Genomic DNA, 21276 nt, shown 5'->3' with positions numbered 1-21276 from the left:
GCAAAGGTGGCGCCTGCTGGGTTGAAAATAAATAGATTTTGCTAAAATAAAAGGGAATGTATAGAAGCTAGTTAGGGATTTTGACACAAAGCAACAAGACAAAGCAGATTACCTGCAGGGAAATGTCTCTCATTGAAGCCTGTTTGATTTAGGCCACTTTGTTTTCACAGTTGAGTTGTGTGGGAGTAGAGAATATGTAAACAGGAGAGGGACCCTGCAGAAACCTCATACATGAGGGTTTTTGTTTTTTTTTTTTTTTTTTACATTTTGTCACATTTACAACCACAAACCTTTGTTTACTTTATTGCACTTGCATTTCTAGCGCAAGTATCTTAATCCTCTCAGGCTCAAATTACTTGCAAAGACTGGCTAAGTTGTTGCAAATCTGCAACACCTGCCTGGAGATGGTTAAAATGAGAAAAAAATAAGTTTACCAAGATATTTGCACTTGATACTGGACCAAAAATACTTGGTAAGATTCTGTGTTTTGTAGAGTGTGAATGAGGTGGAAACTGTTTTCATACACAATAAAATCTGAATGTTTTGTTTTTTTATTTAGCTAACCTGAGTGCATATTATGTAGAAGCACCAGCTGGTCTCCTGGGGTATGTCTCTGCTTATGTAGTTCGATGAGAAACAACATTTTCTGCCAATTTTTCTTAAAGTAGCTCGTACTCAGACAGATTGTATGAATAACATTCACAAAAATCAAACCTTGACAAAGATTCTCAGTTAAAGTGATGTCTTAAATTTCACTAGTTTGATCTAAATCCTTCCATGGTTTGTTTTTTTGCAGCAAAAAATTGACTTGGAGGGCTAAATAGAAATGCAAAAACACACCCTGGGGATTTAAACTTATATTAATAATGCACCACTTCCTGTTTGTCGATTATTTAAAATCCAACAGATTAAAGTTTTTGGTTGTAACATGACAAAATGTGGAAAAGATCCAGCAGTGTGACTACTTCTGCAAAGCCCTGCAGGTGTTTCTAAATGATGGGGAGACATTTTCCAGTGGATGGTATTTTTTAAGGATTTAATGCACTGAAACAGCTGAACTGCAGCCTGCCAGGTTTGTGCAGAAATAAAACACGATGGGAGTTGTGTCTGCTCTCTGCAGCAAACAGTGATGGGTGCTGCTGTTGTATTAAAGGCTGCATTGCTATAGGAAAATGCTTGTGACGCAAGAACAATGTAGAGTAGAAAGGAAGCTATTATCTCCGTATTGTGAATTGTACAATAGCTCCAGATATCTGTGCTTATTCAAAGCCTATTGTGATCTCTCCTCATATCCTTCGTCACATTGTCCTGCAATGTCTTCAGAGTCTTTAATCTGTGTGTAGTCCCCCTCTCCTACGTTTTGGCAGCACCCTGAATGCGAGTAGTAAAGCGGGAGGCTGACAGGCACGGCGAAGTGGACGATTTATGATTTGTTCCTGGCATTCACATTAGGATTCTCTTTGCCTCTTTAAGACAGATGCTCCATTTCTCCCTTCTGTTTATCACACATGCAGCCACAATAACGCAGCGACTGCCAGAGGCCTCCTGATGCTAAATTGGAAGCAGAATCTCAAGGTTTCTAAACAAATGATTAACAGCTGATTGAACACAATGCTGATGGCATTTCTGTGCGCCCTTTAATTTCCTGTCTCACTTTTCCTCTTTTTTATTCTTCAAGTTTGACCAGATGATGCTGTTTTTCATCTTGCAAGAAAGATTCCTTCCTCCCTATAGTAACTCCTGCCCTTCATCCTTTGACTTTTACCCCGCAATCAAACTTCAGTCTCATTTAGAGGCCGCCTCCGAATGGATTTCTTCTTTCTTTTATGCCTCTGTGCCTTAGCCACCAAGGCCATGCATTTTCTAACAGACAAACAATGTTACAGAAAATCCAATTTTACTGCTAAGAGCGCTGCATAGAGGATGTGACATTTAATTTCTGTTGGGGCTGGTTTTCCAAAGGGTTGGGTCTCCCAGAGGCCAGCGAGCAACGCCGCTGCTTCATCCCCTTTGACTGAAAAACGGAGGAAAATAGTGGAAATCAATGCATCACCTCCAGTTGATTTGACAATCTTTAGATCAGCAGAGAAAAAGTAACAGATTCAAGTGCACAAGTTCATTGATTCAGTTTCACAGTCATCTCCTTCAGCGTGTTAATTTAATCATTCGCAGCCACTGATGCTTGTGTCAGAGCTGCCAGCCACGATGCAATTCAATGAGAGGAATATTGGCCATAATGATGCACTTTAATCAGAATGCCTTTCTTTATTCTCTTGTCATGCCTTTAATTTTTCATCTTTCAGTCCCAAGGGTGCAAATCATTCAGAGTAATGATGAAACGTGAATGTAACTTCTTTGAGCGTGTTCATGGTGAGTTAGGCGTGAAGAAGTGATTGTTTCAGTAACAGGCAAATCCGGATTAAAACACCTGCTTCAGTTCTGACAAGGAGTTTTCTAAATTATGTGTTTCTGATAAAGCAGCGATCTGTGTCCGGAACAAATCATCTTCTTGGTGGAGTTTATCAGATCTAATTTGATTTTTAAAATGCTGCCAACATTTCAAGCCAAGGTTAAATCCTTCAAAATGAAAGCCAACTTCACAAAACATCCCAGACAAGGTTACTAATAATTGATGTTTTCTGCTTCACACTTCAAAAATTCAGGTATGAAGCAATTCAGAGTAGAAAATTGTAAAATCCACCAAAGTCTATCTGTGTTGATTCCAGCCTGAATGAACAAATTCAGAATAGCTAGTTTTATCCAGTGACAGAAAATTGCTCACTTCTTTCCACAGTAACAACTTCCACACTGAAGGGTGTTGTGATTTCAGCAAATAGACAATATCATTCACTCGGTGCATCTCTACTTTAGTGGGCATTTGCATTGTGAACAATTCAATGTTGGGAAAACGTCTGCTAATTGGCTAATGAGCTAACAGCAGAGCTAATATTTCACTTAGCTCTGTAGCATTTTTACGTTTCAAAATGTTTAAGTACACTTAGCTTCACCTAAATTAATTTTTCCACTTAAATTCTACAGCACTAATTTTTAGAAACATCTGTGTTGGAATTTTGATGATCGACTCTTCAGAATTCCTGAACCGGTTTGCTCTTTATGTTTATGCTCTTATTTTGAAGTCTGTTTACATAATAGTTCTATTTCCTCTCATAACATTCTTATTTTTTTTAAAAAGAAAACTTTGAGAAAGTGACAAGGATACAAAAAAACCAAACAACTAAGGTGTAGCCTAAAGAAAAATATCTGACATGTTGAGTCATTGACATGTGGTGGGTGTAAACAAGGTTGAAATTAGCACTTTAGCATTAGCTTCCACCAATTACTATGTTGGTGTAGTGCTTTAACATTACTGGAACTTATGTTTAGTGATTTAGGGTTAGCACAACTAACATTTTAGTTAGCAGGTTAGAGCTAGCTTGCTTTGCAATAAATTTAGAAGGCTGTACGAATGCCAAATCCTTCATGTTGGTGTGCAGGAGCATGTGATCTAAAATGTGTTTTCACCTGTGTGCGACACACCTCTGTGCATGACATCCTCTACCTCTTTCAGGTGTTTTCTCAGTCCTTCACAGCCTCCTATGCTATCTACAGTGTGGCTAATGGGTAGGTGGAACTGTGATTGCCAAAATGCATGGGATGCACGGGGCATGAGCATTAACAAAGCAAGCAGATCTGTAGTTTGATTTGAAAAAAAAAAGTGTCCCCCTCAAAGTGCGTCTCATTAAGTCATGCATTTGTCTGTTAGTGTGCTTTCCAGGTTCCATCAACAAACATATCGTACGGTTTGCGCAGTTTTGTACCTTTGATGTCGCTGCCTGAGATTTGTTTCAAGCATTATGAGTGGAAGAAGTTCTATGATGTGGCTTTGGGTGATGCCTCAAACTTCAGAGCGACGTTAAGGATTTTAAGAAGAAAAGTCAGTGCCTGAGTATGCTTTGGAAGATGTTTGCCAGCCTGAGAAGAATGTAAATATGAATAAAAAAAGAGAGAAATGCTCCCAGTCCTGCATGAGCCAACCCCACTCTCAGTTTCATTTTTCCTCTCTGCATCTCGCTCTTTTGTCCTGTCAGTACTGCTGCTTTCTCAAGGGCAGGGCATGGACGGAGTTTAGAGGGCTTCAAGCAGGACAGCTGTCCCAAAAGACAGTGGGTCATGTCAGGTTTTCTTTCTGTGTGTTCCAGGAATCTGCTGGAGCTTAGCCCTCCCGAGAGGGAGATGACAGAGTTGCAGTACGCTTCTTGGGGACCCCAGGGTAATCAGCTGGTAAGCAAGACGCTTAACTTATCCACTAGATAAATGTGCTGCTGTTTCCACTAACTAAAGCCGGCAATGTGATTAAAGGCTTGCCCCACCTAACTATAATATCGTCCTCTATTTGACACATTTTCATCAGTGGTACTAAGAGAGAGGAGCTGGAGCTGCAGTCATTCATGTACCTCTGCTGTAAATTGCTTGTTGCAGTGATGTCAGTGTTCATCTGGACTGCACTCACTGCCAAGTAAAGATGCATTGGCTCTGAGCTCTGTTTGTTCTGGCCAATGACTCATTCATACTTGGTAGGCATTCACCAGTCAAAACAGGCAGCCAGCTGCGAAGTCTGCACCCTTGCAGACTTTGACAATAAATTGGCTACGTTCACACGGCAGGCAAATGCGACCCAAATCTGCTTTATTCCCCCATAACTGACCCATATTTGACTGAATGGATCAATTCCCTCACAAACCCAATCTGTGCCACTCCCACATGTGGAACTGGATTGTTTTCAACGCGTCAGCAGTCTGAACGGTCATATCAGACTGTATTCACCTTTTACGTTATTGATGTGAGACATGCATTGCAATTCTACACCAGAAGAAGAAATTTATATGAATAAGACATAATCAATGGATGAAAACTTATTAAACTTATGATTATGTACTTGTGAATCTGTCAAAAGCTGCGTTTCCAGTGCGCAAATCTCTCTCTATAGTCTGATCATGATGAAAAATTTAAATTTTGTAATTGCTGTGTTTTCATGAAATAAGATTTTGAATTAAAATCACTTGTTCATGCAGTTTAACATTTAAATCATAGTATCATGAGACATATTCATGGAGGCAGCGAGTGATGCGCATCACATCAGCTATGCACACCTAAACAGACTTCACAACAGAAATTACAGTCAATCCTCTCAAAATCCCATTACTATTAGTTGTTGTTTCTTTTTATTAGCTCCCTTTGTTTTGCTACGACAATACTCCCATTGCTGAATAAACGTCAAAATTGATCCATAAATGGCTCTGTCCATTATTACTTCCGTAAATAGTGCTCTGCTGTGTGTCGTCAACGTTTTGCTTCTGCGCCTGCGGAATCGCTTTCGAGCCGTAAACCTTTCGTGGTCAGATTTAATTAGCAGTATGAACAATCAGGCAGAAAACAAATACCTACGGAAGAGGATTAGGACCACCAGAAAAAAAAGATTTCAGAATTCTGAGATTAAAGTCAGAATTCTGAGATTAAAGTCACAATTCTGAGATTAAAGTCAGAATTCTGACTTTTTTCTCAGAATCTGAGATTAAAGTCAGGACTGTTTTATTTTTTTTCTAGTGACCCTAATCCTTTTCAGTAAATATCAGATTTAAAAAAATAAATAAAAATGAACATAGCTTTTGTTTGTGCTCAATTTGCCAGGCCTTTGTGTTTGACGGAGACATCTACTACAAGCCCAGCGTGACGGGCGACTCGCTGCGTCTCACGTCCACTGACGAGGACCAGAAGGTTCTGAACGGACTCTCTGACTGGACCTACGAAGGTGCGATGTCTCCAAATGTCAGCAACAACTGCTCTATTAGCCACCATGACACTTTTTGTGGAGGATGAGCATACTGGAATATTTTGGTCGGGTTTGCAAAACCTTCTTCCAGAAAAAATTGGAGAGAACATTGATTTATTAAATTTGCAAATATTTCTCATCTATAACAATTCAACGTTTTCTTCAGATGAAACATAGTAAATCTAACTATAATCCCATCCTAAATATTATGTTCACAAGATGAAATGGAGAGAAAAATGTCCTCTCTTTTAATAGTTTTAAAGAAACAGACTTAAAAAACGTGCGCTGCCTTTGTTGGAAAAACTTAACTGTAATAAACAGAAACTTGTAAAAACGTCAGCTCTTCTTCAGAAATTTTACTTTGTATCCTAATCCATCTTTTATCTACTTTTTGTAGTTACTAACCCTTTATTATAAGTATTTAAGCGTATTTAGTATACATATAATTTATTTAAAATAAAAAATACATTTATATATAATTTATATTAGGAAATAACATTTTGTTATAAAATTTATAGAAAACATTCATTTTATTTTTAAGAAAATGCACTTTTTTACCTATTTGTGTATTTATTTTACGTATAGAAATGTAAATACATATATTTACTTTATTTATTCTACTTTGTAGATTGCAAGACCTTAACACCAAGTCTGTGGTTATCCTTTATTTTTATTATCGTGATATTTGTCATTGTGTTGAAGATCCTCTAAGTATGTTACTGTTACTTATTTGAGATAAAGTCAAAAATAAAACCTTAATCAGATATGACCATTTAAAGAATCAGGCTGATCACAATTACAAGTAAAACCACTTTACTTAACTCTTTGCAAAACTTGCATTCCTCCAAATACAGAGGAGGTGCTTCTGACATATGCTGCCCACTGGTGGTCAATGGATGGTGCCCGACTTGCGTATCTCCGCATCAACAACTCCGTGACGCCTGTGATGGAAATACCTCACTTCCTAGGAGGCCTCTATCCTTCCAATATGATATTTCCGTACCCAAAGGTAAATACTGTGTTGAAATGAGTCTCACCAGCAGCTCCTTGGGGATACGTTGAGGCTGCAAAGCTTCTTTCAGCACAATGCTAACATCAGCATGAGAATAACGTTGCTCTGAGTTTTTTTCAGATTTTGTCATGTCAATAGCCACAAATTTCAACATCTAGTGTTATAATTTTATGTAGAAACATACATTTTTGCAAGGTTTGCAAAAATGTGAACTATTGATTTTTAAAAAATTACAAATAAAAAGCTAAGAGAAAATCTTTTTGACAATACCACATAAGTGTTCAGTCTATAATTTTCCTGCAGAATAATTATAAATATTTTTTTTACTTCTTTATTTGCTTGATTTAAACATGTTTTAAATAATTTTCTTGGCCCATAAGTACTTTTTTACTTTTGGCTAACGTAGGGCTGGATAATAAATCAATGACGACATATATTGCAATAGACATGTGATCAACATCCATAGATCACAATGTTCAATAGAGGAGAAAATATTCACTGAACTTTCTAAGCTAAGTCGGTGGAATCAACTGACTTCAAAACTGATATCTGCTTAAAAAAATTATTTAAAAAAACAGTGGCATGGATAAAACAGAGGGACTGATCCACTGGTTTGGCAGTAATTCATTTATTTAAAACAAAAAAACAAATCAGTAATTTTCAATAAACTCAGATGTTATCCATTTGGGTTTTTTCTTCTTACTTTTACTTCTGTACATGCAGGCTGGTTCCAGTATCCCATCAGTCAGTCTGTTTGTAGTGAACCTTTACGGTCCAGCTCACACTCTGGAGATGCTGCCTCCCGACTCCCTCAGGTCCAGGTACATCTCTGCAAATTTAAAATACAGCTCTATGAATTCAGACGGCACCTGTCAGAGATGATTACGCTGTCCAGAAACCGCTCCCAGTCGCTGCTTCTCTTTATCATTTTTTTTTTCTTCCTCCACGTATCATTTTCTGCATCACCTCCTCAGGGAAAACTACATCTCCATGGTGAGCTGGATCAGCAGCACCCGGCTCGCGGTTCGCTGGCTGAACCGTGCCCAGAACCAATCAGTGCTCTGCGTGTGCGAGGCCACCACGGGGGCATGCTCAGAGGTGAGCAGCCGTCGCTTTCTCTGTATTAGCAGTCTGAAGGGTTTTCTGCTGCAATATAGCGGTTTAATAGAATTTTGCTTCATTTACACAGTTTGGGGAGTTGAGATTGATTTCCTGAACCCCTCAGATTTGTTCTGCCTGGATTAATATTTGAAGTCGCTTGCTGCATGAGAAGAATTTTCAGTGATTTGCTGAACTCCATCGCTCTCGTATTGAAGAAATTCATGCAGTTTTATGATCTAAAGCTGAGTTTAATCATTTATAACAGTGATGTATAATTAAAAAGAATTGTATTAAACTTTCTTTTAAAAGTTACTTTAGAGATACCATCCACTGGTGTTTTTTTTTTCACCAACAAAAGTTACTCTAACAATAAAAACATAGGTGGGTAATGAAGAATGGATTTTACTGCAGGAGTTTATAAAATACAAAGCTTTTGAGGAGTGTTCAAAAGAAAGAACAGCGAATAATGCTGTGTGTGGTTTTGGATCAATGACATCACAAAAGGTACCAGAATCAACACAGAATGTAGATTAATACAAGACAAATAATCTTCCTTCTCCCAGTGCTAACTACAGAAATACACCCACTCAGTCAGAAACAACCAATCAGAGCCTGGAGGAGGGTTTTTATGCTGCCAATCACTGAGCTGCTTCACCACAACATGGCATGCCACAAATGCTAAAGCATAGCCACAGTTTTTCAGGAATAGTACTGTGTTTCTTCGCCATTAGCACTTCCAGTAGCGTGTACACGAGTTTGATTGACAGCACTGAGACCAAGTTAAAAACAACATTTCTGCTGTGGTCCTGTTGTCAAGTGGAGTACTATTATTGCACTTGTCTTGAAATGTGTCGGTGTTTTTAAATGTTATAAGAGTAAATTACCTTTAAAGAAGGATTTTTGTTAAAAACATGCCTTATTTGATGTTGTCAGAGGCATTTGCATAAAAAATGTTGTCTTTATTGATTGACCAAAATGTAGCAAAGCAACATAGAACTGACATGTTGTTCTGTACATAACAAACTGTATTTAAACTGAGTTTGATTTATTCACAAGATTATTCTGACCACCATCTTTAATTACTGTGTTTTTTTGGGGGGGGGGAATTTTTTGGAAAATGGTTAGAAATAAATGACAAATTTCATCTGAAATCCATAGAAACATAAAATGGCCATGGACATGATGCAGAACCAGCGACAGGTGTGTACTTCCAGTGATTCAGAAAATCTCCCTTCTTTGCTTTTTTTTTTACTCATTAATTACTTCCTTTAACCTTTGACCTTCCATCATCAGGACTTGCCTTTGTTTACGTCAGACGGCTCCATGTTCTATACGATACTTCCAGCAAAGCAAGGCGCTCGTGGAGAGTTTCACCACATTGCTGGTCTGACAGTTCAGGTCAGTCGTTTTCCATCCTTCATCATTATACTTTGACAAAACTACAGATTTATAATATTCATATCAGTAAAGCTTTGTTTTATTCTCTGGAATACAATTTATTCAGTCCTGAAGTCTCTACTTTGTTTTTAGTGTTTATAAAAAAGTGTGTAAGATTACAATAAAAATGGAATGTGTGTGATTTTTTTTCTTCATTTAATTTACTGAAAAACGTAAATCTGATTCCTAAAAGGTAAAGAAAATGCTGCTTTCCTTGTTTTTGTACTTTCTAGAATTTCTCAAAGGTTTTTAAAAGCCTTATATGTGTTAATCTTAGTTGGGGGCTTTAAAAAGTCTTAAATATTCATCAAATTTATTTATTTGATGAAATTGCTGTGGGTGTTCATTTTTTCATAATTTTTAACTAAAAACTATAATGCAGGAAAGCTATAAACTGTATGGAAATACATTCTTACCCACACATTTAAACTTGGCTGTATGCCTGAGTAGGTATTGTGTTTCTGAAACTGGCTCATTGTGCATTCTGGAAAATAAAATTAAATGCTTTTGTTACGTTATGCTCTCATTAATCATAAGAGAGTGTAAATATAAGCAGGCCTGGTTTGAAAACCTCTAATCAAAACAGCTTACTGTTTACTGCAGAAAAGCACAATATTAATTTTACTCAAACATAAACCTATAAAAAGTGAAATCAGAGAAACCGAATATCTCTTAATTTTCTTCCAGAGCTGTAAATATATATTTTCTGTCAACAAGTTTCTCCCATTTCTGCAGAGGCCCACATCCATTCTGATTTCTGCCCTCATAATAAAAATATCCAACAGGATCCTCTCTACAGCCACTGGTCGTTTGATTGAATCTCACATTTTCGACCCATGCAGTTCCTCCTGCCATGCTCTGACAGAACCTTGCTATACAGCTGTTCCTATTTTTATTCTGTGTATGTGAATACTCCTGCTTTGCTCTTCATCTCTGTGTGTCTGTGTAATGCAGCCTGCCATCCCCTCTGTCCCGCCTCGCTTCTTGACATCAGGGAGCTGGGATGTCACCTTGCTCTGCGCCTTAGACGAGAAGGCTGGAAAGATGTATGTGGGAGCCACACTGAGTGGGAAATCTTTCTGTGAACACCAAAGTTGCAGTCTCTGAAATTATTATAGTTTGCTTTAAATAGAAATTTTAATCTAAATCATTCAACTACTATAGTAGAAACTGACTTAGATGGACGTCTAAATTGATTTGAACCACATAAAGTGCATGTTTTTTTCCACACCCACGACAGTGTGTGAGGATCTTTGTAGGTAGAAAAGAAAGACACAATTAAATTTAATTTAAAAGAAATAAATAAATAATTTGAAAATTTGTAAATTTTCAACTTTTGGAAAATTTCTATGTTTAAAATGTCAAAATTTTTACTTTTGAAATTGTATTGCTTTTTCAAAAATATTTAAATTCCTTTTCTAGAAAGTTTGGAGCTTTTAAAACTGAAATTTCCACCTTTTATCCTACAGATTGGCGAGATGAAAAGAAAAAAAATGTAAATTTCAACCAAATAATTTTTTAGATCAGTTTTTTCTAGTAAAAATTCAGAAATTTCTGAGTTTCGAAAGTCAAAAGTTTCAAAAAGTCGAAAGCTTTAGACTTTTCAAACTCAAAAAAGTCTTTTTTTTACTAGAAAATCTCAAAGATTAAATTCAAAATTTTCTCGACTTTTTTTTAATTATTGGCAGTAATTTATTCCTCCCTTATTGTTTTCTATCTACAATAGCCAGATTATCTCACTGTCGTAAACAACAGACTCCGTTTGGACTGTTTTACTTTCACTAGCTGGGATAGCGCCGCCATCTTTAATACTATATCTGGCTCGATTTTCGGACGACCAGTGGTGACCCCTGCTGGTTGGCGGCCAAACTACAACACTAAAAGTCTAAAGCTAAGCAGACGTTGTTAGTTTATCAAATTAAACTAATTTTAATCAATAGCTAATTTGAAATGAACTGACTTAGTGCCTCTCTAATCTGAGCATGTCGTATTGATCTGGGCTGCCAAACTAAAGGAACTCTCTTTGATTTAGACTGAAGTAGTAAAACTACTGACAGGAAAGAGGACAAAGGATTACTTGGGGATTACACGAGGCGAGCAGATTATTGCTTAAACCTGACTTTATCCTGCTGGGCCCGTAAATCCCAGACGGACTGGGCTTGGGAAAGCCCGCTGTTAAAGGAGCCGTCTCTCGTCAGCAGCTCGGCTCTCATGCTGCTTGTTGCCTCTAAAGAACTCATTACTCTTCATAACCTCACGCAGACGCGGGAAGTCGACTCCACTCTGTCGCTTTTTGGAGAAAAGAAAACGCTGGCTTTATTAGACCGCTGAAGTATGCAAATGAGGGCCGATAGATTGTGATCATGAATAATTTATATGCAGATTGAAGGAGGAAGTTGGAGCACCTGAAAGTTTGACATTAAAACCTTGGGGAAAACTTTTAACCGTGACACAAGTAAAAAGTTTTGCAGCTTCTTTTAAACGTTTAATCTTGCAAAAGTATTCATGCCGTTTCCATAGCTACAACCTACAATGTATTTTATGGGGTCAACAGTTGATTGATGGAGGATAAAGCAGTGTTTGAGTTTGAAGTGATAGAAATTGAAACAAAATCTGTTGGGACTAACAAAATAAAAACAAAATGTTTTATTCATGGTTTAGCTTGGCTGTTTAAACAAACTTTAAATGATATGTTGTATGAACCGATGTTTAATTTGTCAGTTTTAATTAAATCAGATTCATTTATCCGGTTTTATTTATAAAAAGTCTAAAGTAATCACAAATTACTTTAGAGTAGAGCCATGCTTTTCTATTAACATTCACTTTATGAAAAGTTGTTTTAAAAAGGCTGTGCTTAATTGAAAAGACGTCAACTTAAGATTAAAACAAAATGCTGATAAATGCATCTTACAGAAATGAAGTTTTTGCTCCATTCCAAAGGAGGTTTATAATTATGTGGAAATATGTGATTTTTGCTTAATTTTTAAATCTCATTTTCAGCTACTTTCTGAGCACAGAAGTATCGAGAGAGAGCAGACACCTTTACAGGTAAATCCCTTCTGAATAGTCACAATTTCTTTCATTATAAATCAAACAGGTGGAGACAGGTTGTATTTTTATTATGCATAATTCAGTATTCCCGTGTAAACTCCAACATTTTCATGAATTTGAGAATTAGTTTCTATAGTGCTGCCAAAAAGTATTTACCCCCTTTTTAAGATTTCCTCTGGTTTAATTTGAACTTTTTTGTCATATTTAAATGTTTCATATCATCAGAGAAAAACAAAATTAAAAGAAAGTCGTATTCAAATTATAATTAGATTTTATTGTCGTTAAATCTCCCCCCAAAACACCCTGATAACTTGAAGCATAAATTTGTTATGCAGGATAGAAATAATTTGAAAGCATACAAGTGAGTCCAACTTTGAACAGCTGAAAACAACAAAAAATGAATGTTTTATTGTGGCCTAGTCAAAGTTCACACTCCAATCTGATTGTGACATTGCGTCTTGCCCTTAAACAAGTAATCCAACATGGCTGAATTTAGATAATTCTGCAAAGACGTTTGGGCCAAATGTCCTTTACAGTGATTACTTTTTTAACACTCAGTTTGGATAAAGTTATTAAAAAATAAATAGAGAATTTCTGTAAGGAGGCAAATACTTTCAGATTTGTGCTTCGAAACTAAAGTCACATTATGGATCATCATGTTAGTTGATTTTGTCATTTGTTTCAGATTGACTCATTTTGACACAATATGTGACAGTTTTATTCTTGTTTTATGAAAACAATCCAACTATCTCTTGGAGCAACTAAAAACAAACTTTCCCTTTAAATGCTGCCTTTTACCTGTTATATTTTTTTTCACTTTAAGTGTGGATTTGAATGGAGCGTTTCAGCGTCATTGCATCTCCTGCGGCCTCGTCGACGGATGCGGATTCTTCAAAGCCGTTTTCAGCCCAAATCGAACCCACTTCATCCTCTACTGCCTGGGTAAAACACACACAAACAGGTCTTATGTGACACATTTACACAGAAAAGAGGATAATTTTGAAATAAAAAGCAAATGTTTTTATGAGTAAAAATCTGAAAAGAGTCAAAATATACATTTTCCCCTCAGTCCAGCTAAATAAAATGTTAAATGAATTTTGATAAATAGTTGTGAAAATTTGTTCTTGTGCTGAAAGATCACTTTATTTATGTTTTTGGTGAATGGATTTTCTTCTACGGGACATTGATATTACTCATTCTTTTTTTGTGGAAATTTACTGCAATTGTTACACCAAAAATATCTATATTTAAAAGCTTTTTTTCAAAGCAGTCTAAAGAGAATATAAATATTTATTTATTGCAGCAGCAAAGTGATGAGCAATAACAGCAAATAGACTGACAGAATGATTGAATATAGAAATATATGTAAAAACGGAATAAAGAATAAAAATGCTGTACACTAAGGGTGACATTTCAACATAAATATTGTGTAGCTATGAAGGATGTGAAACTGAGCTGGTGAATTCAAATAAATATTTAATTGTGATAAATGGGAAAACTTCACACTCCTCAGTTTTACATCATTTTCTTTAATTTTGTTTCAGGCCCAGGAATCCCTAAAGTCACAGTACACAGTATGAAGGACCCAACCAGTGAGTGTCAAATGCAGTTCCACAGATCAGCCAGCAGAGGGCGCTGTTCTAAAAACCTGACCCGAATGCTGGATTTATTTGTGAACACCGCCACCTGCCTGTCACTCCCAACTTCAGCCATAACACTGATATAAGAAGAATATAATGCATTAGTGTGACGTGTTGTGTCTGTCTTTGTGTTTTAGTGAAAATAAAACAAGTTTTGGTTGCGTGTCCTGTGTAGGTTATGTTGTCTTGGAGGATAACAACTTGCTGTCTGCAGCTCTGGAGGACAAGAGGCTCCCTGAGAGTCTGTTCAGGACAGTCCAAGCAGACAACCACGGTGAAAACTTCTGGCATTTTATAACTTTTATACTATTTATAATGAGCAACATTTCTTTAAACTTTTAATAGGAGAAAATGCTCATTTCTACCTGCAGTTCCTGGTCAGGTTGATGTAATCAAGTGTGATTTAGCAGACTGGTGAAAAACCTTCATATTATTTAGTACATATATGTCTGATAACTCATTATTCCAGATCTCATGAAAAATAAACTAATCCAACTATGGATGTTTGAAGCAACATTCTGACTTTTGATTTCTACCAATGGAACTCAGAATTCTGACTTTTTTCAAGAATTCTGATTGAAATTTTTAGCTCTTAAAGTCAAAATTCAAAGGGGGGGGAAAAAAATCAGGATTCTGCCTGGAAAACAATATAAATTTTGAGAAAATTCAAATCTAAATTTGGGGTAAAATTAGTTCTGAGGGGGGAAAAATCTAAATCCTGGCAGGAGGAGAGATCGTAAAGCTGGACTTCTGAGAAAAACAGTTTGACGTTCTAAAGGGAAAATAGCGGGAAATCTTACATTAAAGTCAAAATTTTGAGAGAAAAAAAGTCAGAACTTTGACCTCAAATTCAGAATTTTGACTCTTGATCTAAAAAAAATTAACAAATTCCGACTTTAGTGATCAAGAGATTCTGAACTTAAAGGCAGAATTTTTATGTAATCAGGTTTAAAAGAAAAAAAACTAGAATTCTGACTTTAAGTTTCAGAGATGAAAAGTTAGGCTTCTGAGTTTAAAGTCAAAATTTTATTTTTTTCTGCAAACCAACAGACAATTCAGAAAAACAACATTTTCCTACATGAGTTTAAATCTGCTGATTTAACAGGCATATTTTTGCATTTTGTAACTTTGAGAAGTTAAGATCTTATTTAGCCAAATTATTCTTGTGCCTAAATTTTTCTCCTGTAGATCTGCACCTGAAGATGACGCTGCCTCTGGGCTACGAGGCCAACCTGCTCCCGCTCCTCATTATTGTGTAAGTGTCGCCTGCTGAACATGCAGGAGAAAAATCGTCTTCCTTTTATAATTTATGACATATTTTAAGCGATACAAAGGTTTTCACCTTGCTTGCTTACCTTGTTTTTCTTGTGACGGTCAGCGACGGCACGCCCGGCAGCCAGACTGTGACGGAGGAGTTTTCTCTCGGCTGGCCTCAGGTCCTCTGCAGCACTCACGGCGTGGCTTTGGCCTGGGTGGACGGCCGCAGCGGCGTCGGCCGTGGCCAGAAGACCGTCGCCGTTGACCCCCGGAAACTCGGCTCACTGAGAGTCAAAGACTATCTTGGAGTTGTAGAGTCAGTGAAATTTTACTGCATTAAGGTGTTAAATTCCTTAAAAACTACCAAACTAACCAATTTCATTCTTCCATAGGTTGTTAATGCAGCTTCCTTACGTTGACGATCGGAGAATAGCCCTATATGGAAAGGTTATAAAAGTTTTTTTGGATATGAAATGTCAGGTTTTATGAAGCTGCATCACTGTTTAACTCTGTTTTGTTGTTTCTAATTTCAGGCACTCGGAGGTTATTTAGTGCTCAAAATGTTAGCTGCAACCGACAATCTCTTTCAATGCTCTGCAGCTGTAGCACCAATAACAGATTTCAGGCTTTACAGTGAGTTCAGACCCAAGACCCATATAATATATATATATATATATAGATATATAGATATATATAGATCTATATATCTATATATCTATATATATATATATATATATATATATAGATATAGATATAGATATCTATATATAGATATCTATATCTATATCTATATATCTATATATATATATATATATATATATATATATAGATATATAGATATATATCTATATATAGATATATAGATCTCTATATATATATACATACATATATATATACATACATATATATAGAAACCATAAACAAAATAGATTTTGAATAATTTGTAAACAAAATTATCAAGTTTATTTTAATTTATGATGCAGGTAACTGATTAATTGCGACAGGCTTGACATAAACACAAATAGTTTTTCCTCAACAATTAAATAAAAGTTGTACAACAAAAATCAGATCAAATGTTTTTTATTTCTTAGGTGCAGCTTTTTCTGAAAGGTATCTTGGGTTTCCAGCAAAGGAGGAGCATGCTTATACGGTAAGGTTATAAAACGACTTGTAACTTTTATATAAATAAAAAACATGTTTTTTAATAGTTGTTAAAAACATGACAGGATGTTATGAGACATATTTTCTGCTGAAAGGCCAGCTACCATTGTTGGCTGAATAAATGTATTGCTCCTGACCAAAAACTCAAAATGTTAGCTGCAACCGTCAATCTCTTTCAGTCAGAGTCAGGAGGAGGATCTTAGCGCTGTCAATCAACCGATTGTACTTTTTGCTCAATGTGGTGATGGTGGAGAAACAATTCAGCATTCGCGGAAAACTGTTTGTCTGCCTTCATTGGTGGCCAGGCACAACGGGAGAGAGAAGAGGGATGAGGAACGCCATACAGAGGGTGATTGACAGCACTAAGACCCGCCTACTGGATCTGATTGGTTATTTGTAGTTAGCACTGGGAACAGGCAGAGGAGCTCAATATTTTTATAGATTATCTCTCATAATAAACATTCACAACAGTTTCAACAGATATGTTAAAAAATAAATAAATAAATAAGTTACATACCATATTTCCTGGACTATAAGGGGCACTTAAAGGCCTTTAATTTTAACCAAAAACGACTATTTGCCTAATAATCCTGTGCGTCTTATATATTGTTCTGGAGTAAAACAGCGCCCTCTAGTGATTAATATGGATAAAATCTGGCTGTGTTCACTAACCTTCCAGCAATTTTGTGTGGTACACGGCGCTCTGTACCATACGATAACTCTGTATGTTACATCACAACTACCGTAGTCAGGAGCGTCGCGGAGTAATACGTTCTGTGCTTTCACTGACTGACTAATCTGACTGTTTTGTTTCGCTTAATCCACTTTATAGTCCGATGCACCCTAGAGTGTTGAAAATACGGTACTTCAGCATTAAACTAAACAAAACTTCACTGTAATGATGATGTGTTTTCCCAGACTGCATCTGTCCTTGAAGAAGTCAACAAACTAAAAGAGGAGAACTTCCTCATTGTGCACGGAACTGCAGATGGTGAGTTTCCACGAGTTTATATGACCGACTTTTGAAATAATCTCACATCTGATTTATGTTTTCTGTGTCTCTAACCGAAGCGAGGATCCACTTCCAGCACAGTGCTGAGCTACTAAGCCGCTTGGTGAAGGTGGAGGCCAACTACTCCCTGCAGCTGTACCCAGATGAGGGCCACGTCCTGAGAGAGCCCCGCAGTGTCAGACATTTCCAGCGGACTGTAGTGAACTACCTCCAAAACTGCCTGAAACACAGCGCCCGTCCAGACGCCCCAGAGGAAGAAGAAGAGGAAGACGACTGAGCCCAGGGGCCTTCGTCTCTTCCTCCGGAAGGACTCATGTTGAGGACTGGATGCATCGTTATGCATTTCATTGGGTCAGGTCACCAGGAATTAGAGCAGAGGAGTGGGGACCAAAAGCATCAGATCACCTTCTGGAAAAAATGTTGTACTGTACGACATGATGTTGCACACAATTAGTTCAGCCGTTTTGTTGTATGTTTTGAGGAAGAGTTTGTTTACAAAATTCACTTGAGACGATGTGGAGGAGACTGCCACTGACTCAAAACGTTTACAAAGATTATAAAGCATGCATGTCATAACGGCTGCATGATGCTGATTATTGTATATTGAGCCTTTTTTTTCAAAGACTTTTGTTTTTGTCTTCATAATTTACAGATGAGGTCTCTATTTAGGTCAGATTTTGAGATCCGCTGTGCTTCAACTTTTAGATGCATTCTTGCTTCAGCACTCCTCAATCAGGACCTTTTATGCAAAATTTACTTTTTGCACGATTTGGTCTTTTATCTGGGTCTCTCCTGCTTCAAAAACAGCAAAAAATAAACCCATCCAAACGTTTTCCAGCAATAAGCAAATTTTTTTTTGGTGTTTGGAAAACAAGGCGTTTCAAAAACGTTCTGGTTATGACATCACAGTTGACGGTACTGCCCTGTTATTTAGCAACGAAAGGGGATATGCACTCACTTCGTTATCAGACAATGAAAATCTTCAGTCAGCTGGTTTCACTCCTGAATGCTCTCTGCAATGGCTACTGGAAAAGACAAGAGTATTGTTGAAATTGCATGTTTTCACTTGTATAAAGTGCAAGTCTAAATATTGGGGGCGTGGCCAGCAGCAGTTAATTTGCATAAAAGTGACAGAGCCATAAAACAACACATTTTGCATGGAGCTCAAAATAGGCAGAACTGAGCAGGTGAAATCTCACTCAGAATAATTTTATGCAAAAAAAAATGTAAAGAACATTTTTTGCACAATTTAGCTACTTTACTTTGAAAGGAAGCAGAATAAGTCCCCTTTAAATTACTGCCTCGCTGTGAAATCAAGTTCTGCAGAGGTCCAGTGATGAGGCCCAGTACTGAAACTCGTATGCATCTAAAAGTTGCCAGTCAATAACTCTGGAAGAGTTGGCTTAGAGTGTGCCAAACCTGCTGAGTGAGTGCTGTTGAAGGTAGAAACTGACTGCATAAAAGAAACATCTTGACACAAAACTAAATATTTGGGATGGTTACTAGATAAATGAATGCAAATCCAAAACTTTAGAAAAAGCATAATTGGTACTTAGGTGCTAGCCTGCTGATAGTCAGGAAGGACACTGGTCTGTTTATAACCTGCATGATCTCAGATTACAGTCTGAGTTATGGTTGCATCCCTATGGATTAGATTGTTATCAAAAAGTAATTTCAGTGATTCAATTCAAAAAGTGAAACTCACACAGATTTACTGCAGATTTTGGGCTTTGTTAAACATTGTGGATTAACACCCATAGTTGTCATGACTCACACCAGTAATTCTTTTTTCTAGAACAGTTTTTCCTTCCACTCAATTTTTAAATGACATGTTTGGATACAACACTGTGAACAGCCACCTTGTTTAGCATTGACCTTTGGTGACTTACACTCCTTGAGGAGGAACTTAATGAAAATCTACTGGACATCTGTCAATGTATGTATTACATGTGATTATAGAGACAATGACGTGATTTTTACATAAATTAATGTTTTAAAAATCATTTTTTACTGGTCTCACGTTGCAGTCTTGAGATTTGCATTATCTGTAAACCACAATTACCTTAATAAACAGAGATTAGATGTTGAAATAAATCACTGTGTATAGTGAATCGATACAAAGTATGAGTTTCACCTTTTTCATTTGAATAACTGAAATAAATCAACTATATTCTAATTTATCGAGATACACATTTTCTTTTTCAATTTTTACAGTCTGTCGCTGAATCAAAAAGTGTTGCATTAAGAATAAAGACCATTCTAAATGTGCCAAATATATTTTACAGATGTTGTCTTCTGGTTTTGTTTGCATTGTGTGAATAACAATGAATATGCAACAGAGACTATTTATTTATACCAGGCTCCAGTTCAAAAGTGAGTGTAAGTTACAAGAATGTTTACGTGTCTGTGCACTGTATCTAAAAGTATTATTTCTGTTTTGATACATTGTGGCATTTTAACCATCTATTGTGTAATGCAGGATTAAATTATTTCTTTGGAAAAAGTGTTCAGGCTTTATGTCAAAACTTTGATCCAACTACCAGGAGTGCATGTTGACAAGAACTCAGATGAATCCAGAACATCAACAACTCCATTTTCACTCTAAAATAGAGCTGGACATTTTGGTCTTGAATCGTTAAAAATATTTCTTGATTGTTGTTATGCTGGTAGTCTCATTGAACCATTGATGGGATGAATATTGAGAAAAAAAATATGCAATTAACTTGTCTTTTTATGAACAAATAACAGTCTTTTTCTGTTCAATTCACTTCAATTAAAAAAACTTTTTTTGTCTCGAGTAGTTTTCAAAAACTAGACACCATTTATAATGGACCTATAACACTATAAAAAAGATAAAAAGATAATAGAAAACACAACTGGATAATAACAGCATTTTAAAAACCTACTTTATTTTTAGCTATATCATTTCCAGCAAGGGTTTCTGATGATGTTAAGCTCTCTCTCCTTCAGGTATCTGAAACATATTGATAAAATTTTAGCTTAGAAATGTTATGTTTTGGGTTAAACAACCATCAGAAAGACTACTTATTGTGTCCAGTAAACACTCACTCACAAAAGGTCTCTGCTAAAGAAGCATGTCCAATTAATGGAAGGTTAAAGGAAAAAAATTTGCTAATAGGTGAACAATCAACAGGGGCAATTGCAAACTTCAGAAAATTCTAAAACAAAGTTCATTTAAGAGTTTGTGGGAGATTTACAAGTTAATGATTATAGTTGAAGTGAGTGCTTAGGTGTATCCAGATCATGGGATAGGCTACCTCTAATGAGCCAGAGACAATGTCAGAAATTTTAGAGCTCAAGAGGAAGATTAGAGACACCAAAGCCAATAATACAGACAAGCTGCAGGTCTGAAGATCATCATTGAAGCCAACAGTGCTTTCTTAATACCTCAGCAAAGCCAATAGGCTGATTGTCTTAATGTCAGGCATAGCTGGTGTAATTTATGCAAAAGGGTCTTCTACCTTCTACCTTTCTGTCTTAAAAGTATTTTTATTATTGGTTTTAAGTTGATTTTTGAGTTTTATTTTCAGTGTCATAATTATAAGAAGTGAAGTAATGTATTGATTAAATTCTAATGTATTTGGATACACCTTTATGTCATGTCATGACAAATTTAGAACATATTTTCAAATTGTTGATATTGTACAACATATCTACATCCAGTCATAAACTCATTTGTTGCATCTGTATGGTGAAAAGGGGTATGATTATATAAGTTAAACTAATCTTAGCCTTAGTCACCAAATAAATTGTG

At 36.4% G+C, this 21276-nt stretch overlaps 1 protein-coding gene across 1 annotated transcript in view; it reads left to right on the top strand.

Moving 5' to 3' along the window:
* Window positions 1-20206, top strand: part of LOC129370391 (inactive dipeptidyl peptidase 10) — a 39369-nt gene extending 19163 nt beyond the window's left edge. Inside the window, exons 6-25 of the mRNA XM_055046347.1 lie at window positions 3569-3621; window positions 4200-4281; window positions 5689-5809; window positions 6685-6839; window positions 7566-7663; window positions 7817-7940; window positions 9102-9143; window positions 9237-9341; window positions 10335-10426; window positions 12381-12428; window positions 13255-13373; window positions 13976-14023; window positions 14247-14345; window positions 15260-15326; window positions 15450-15644; window positions 15721-15775; window positions 15862-15961; window positions 16420-16478; window positions 17408-17480; window positions 17561-20206. Of these exons, the coding sequence (XP_054902322.1) occupies window positions 3569-3621; window positions 4200-4281; window positions 5689-5809; window positions 6685-6839; window positions 7566-7663; window positions 7817-7940; window positions 9102-9143; window positions 9237-9341; window positions 10335-10426; window positions 12381-12428; window positions 13255-13373; window positions 13976-14023; window positions 14247-14345; window positions 15260-15326; window positions 15450-15644; window positions 15721-15775; window positions 15862-15961; window positions 16420-16478; window positions 17408-17480; window positions 17561-17778 (1953 nt within the window). The 3' untranslated portion in view covers window positions 17779-20206. The remainder of the gene's footprint in view (window positions 1-3568; window positions 3622-4199; window positions 4282-5688; window positions 5810-6684; window positions 6840-7565; window positions 7664-7816; window positions 7941-9101; window positions 9144-9236; window positions 9342-10334; window positions 10427-12380; window positions 12429-13254; window positions 13374-13975; window positions 14024-14246; window positions 14346-15259; window positions 15327-15449; window positions 15645-15720; window positions 15776-15861; window positions 15962-16419; window positions 16479-17407; window positions 17481-17560) is intronic.
* Window positions 20207-21276: the final 1070 nt, after the last annotated feature.

Source organism: Poeciliopsis prolifica, unplaced genomic scaffold, assembly GCF_027474105.1.
Source record: "Poeciliopsis prolifica strain line A6 unplaced genomic scaffold, Auburn_PproV2 SCAFFOLD023, whole genome shotgun sequence".
Taxonomy (NCBI): Eukaryota; Metazoa; Chordata; class Actinopteri; order Cyprinodontiformes; family Poeciliidae; genus Poeciliopsis; species Poeciliopsis prolifica.
The sequence above is the reverse complement of the archived record's forward strand: the minus strand, read 5'-3'. Positions and strand labels throughout refer to the sequence as shown.